This window comes from Myotis davidii, unplaced genomic scaffold (genome assembly GCF_000327345.1).
Source record: "Myotis davidii unplaced genomic scaffold, ASM32734v1 scaffold762, whole genome shotgun sequence".
NCBI lineage: Eukaryota > Metazoa > Chordata > Mammalia > Chiroptera > Vespertilionidae > Myotis > Myotis davidii.
Genome location: NW_006293699.1, coordinates 959,504 through 962,486, shown reverse-complemented (window position 1 = coordinate 962,486; position 2,983 = coordinate 959,504). Strand labels below are relative to the sequence as shown.

Here is a 2,983-nt window from a genome sequence, read left to right as displayed (position 1 = left end):
TCTGTCTGCTGTCAGTTCCCAGAGCTGAGGCCAAACAATATATAGCTGCCCCAATTTCTTTTTTTTTTGTTTTCCTAAATTATCAGGTTTCGCCAAATACTCATATGTGTATCTACCTACAAAAGTCATGCTCTTATCACTGGCAGTAAAAGATCGGAAAATAGGGAAGATATTAAAATGTCTAAGATCTTACACCTGAGTAGAGGAAATTCTCATAAAAAGAACATAATGGAAGACAAGCTAAAGGCTATCATTAAACATCTGTTAAGTCTACAATGTCACTTATTATATCATACAACATTAATGAAATACTCTGATAAGACTACTTTCTTACCCTTCCACGCTGAAGGATTTTGGGGCGTTTTGGCCCTCTGTTGATAAAAATGGGTTGCTGGGGTTTGGCATTGGGCCCAGATATCTGCATCTCTGGGTAAATGCTATCCAAATACCATTTAAATGATTTACAACCCAACTTCTTCCTCAATTCAACACGCTCACTGACATTTCCATAGCTTCTTGTCCTCAGATCAGGTCTTAAGGAAAAATACTGCTCCTGAATTTGAAAAAGAAAATTGAGAAAGGGAATGGATTTTTTGTTAAAATGAGTATCATCAATTACATCTGAGGTTTAAGAATTGAAAAAATGAATGAGCAAAAATATTTTTCGTGCCAGTGTTTTCTTGATATTAACAGAAAATGTCAATAGAAAGTTTTTACACAATCCTATATAATAAAAAGGTAATATGCAAATTGACGATCACACCTTCGCACAAGATGGCTGGCAGGGGAGAGCAGTTGGCGGGGGTGGGGGGGAACCAGCCTGCAGGGGAGCAGTTAGGTGTTGAACAGGCTGGCAGGGGAGTGGTTAGGGGCGAAGCAGTTAGGGAAAAACAGGCAGGCAGGCGAGCGGTTGGGAGCCAGCAGTCCCAAATTGTGAGAGGGATGTCCGACTGCCGGTTTATCCCTCGAGGAGGGTTCCCAGATTGGAGAGGGTGCAGGCTGGGCTGAGGGACAGCCCCCCCCCCCGCCCCAGTGCACGAATTTCATGCACCGGGCATCTAGTTAGTCCACAATTGACAATGATTATAAGACATCTTAAATTGCTTCTAATACACTAGGAATTGATGAAACCCACTATATATGAGGTTAGCAGTTTTAAACTGTTTGTCAGGACTCTATAGTCTTCAAAACTATTGAAGACTCCAAGGAGGTTCTGTTTCTGTGAGTTCTATCTATTGATATTTACCATACCAGAAGTTACAATTCACAAGTTTAAAAACATTTAAGTCATTAAAAAATAAGTCCTAATTGGTTTGGCTCAGTGGATAGAGCATCGGCTTGTGGACTCAAGGGTCCCAGGTTTGATTATGGTCAAGGGCATGTACCTTGGTTGCAGGCACATACCCCGTGGGAAGTGTGCAGGAGGCACCTGATCGATGTATCTCTCTCATCGATGTTTTAACTCTCTATCCCTGTCCCTTCCTCTCTGTAAAAAATCAATAAAATATATTTAAAAAAAAAAAAAATAAACTCATTGCCTATTAACATAACATGCTTGGAACAGAACATGGAGTGAGAACAGTGACACTGCTTTGTATTCCTGCATATCTTTTCCATGGTTAAAAAGAACTGAGTCGGATTCTCATATGTCTGCACTCAGCCTGTAAGTTGTTAGGTTAAATATATTTTTAAAAATACAAGTTAATGAAAATATTTTAATAAACCTATTTCAGATAATTATCGTGACATTAAACATTAATAGCTTTTATTTTTTTAATGATTTCAGAGAGGAAGGGGGAGAGATAGAATCATTGATTGGCTGCCTCCTGCACATGTCCACCCCACCCCACTGGGGATCAAGCCCACAACCTGGTCATGTGCCCTGCCTCCCATGCTGGAGGCTAGAAACAGTAGTTAGCATAATAAATGCAGGAGGTCCATCAAAAGGTTGATGGACACCTTCAGCAGGGCTGAGGGTCTGCATATGATTGCCTGCTGCCAGACAGCTGAGGGCAGTTTCCCCCAACCTGATGGTCCTTTATTGTTACCATGCCTTACCTTTGATATGTATATCTGCTTTCTAGAGGGCAAAATGTATGAATAAAAAGCCCTGGGTACAGAGATTCATGGAGCTCAGTTACTAAAGCTAAGCCTCCCTGGCTCCCCCGAAAAAGGCTCCCAAGTTCACATTTCATGTCTAGTCTATTAATTTACTCACAGCCCCTTCTCCAGGTTCCCGAACTCTAGTAGATGAAGGATAACACCCTGGCATTTATGCCACCTGAGACAAGGACATCTAGAGAAGATTATTCGCCTGAGCAAAAAGAAGTTTTCTACCGGTAAAGGTGGGGATCAGCGGTAAAAGGTGAGGGGGTCCACCAGTATATTCGGTGGGGAGATTCACTACGCGTAAAGCCTGCACCAGCTTTGTAAGTTGCAAATCCAGACTGGGCGGGAACGTCTTTTTCTAGCCAGACTATAATGTGGAAGAATTTGGTTCAAAGGCAAAATACCACTGTAAATTTTTAGCTTGTATGCTCAAGGATAAAGAAATTCCAATGTCATTAGGCACTTTCTTAAATCAGGCTCAAAGAAAAAGAGTGCTGTTGTCATCTTTAACTATGTGGATTCTTGTTCAAATTGCAAAATGCCTAATTCATATTGGGAATCAAAAGTCCCCACGGGATCCGCCTCTATTATGGAGAGACTCCATAGCTAGAGAGGGCGGAGCTATTAACTCTCACAGGGAAACTCTCTAATGCTTTGTTTAAAAATTACCATAGGGCGCCTTGGGACAGGCAGATTTTAGCAAATATAACTTTATTTTTTTATTTTTTTAAATTAAATCTTTATTGTTCAGATTATTAGATTTGTTCCTCTTTTTGCAAATATAACTTTATTTTTTTTAAAATATTTTTATTGATTTCAGAAAGGAAGGGAATGGGAGAAAGAGATAGAAACATCAATGATGAAAGAGAATCAT

The 2,983-nt window shown here is 40.2% G+C and overlaps 1 protein-coding gene across 1 annotated transcript in view; it reads right to left on the bottom strand.

The window, feature by feature from the left end:
• GALNT11 (polypeptide N-acetylgalactosaminyltransferase 11) overlaps positions 1-2,983 on the bottom strand; it is a 62,512-nt gene that overhangs the window by 2,964 nt on the left and 56,565 nt on the right. Inside the window, exons 9-10 of the mRNA XM_015566243.1 lie at positions 327-553; positions 121-139 (exon numbers count right to left, since the gene is read on the bottom strand). Coding sequence (XP_015421729.1) covers positions 121-139; positions 327-553 — 246 coding nt within the window. The remainder of the gene's footprint in view (positions 1-120; positions 140-326; positions 554-2,983) is intronic.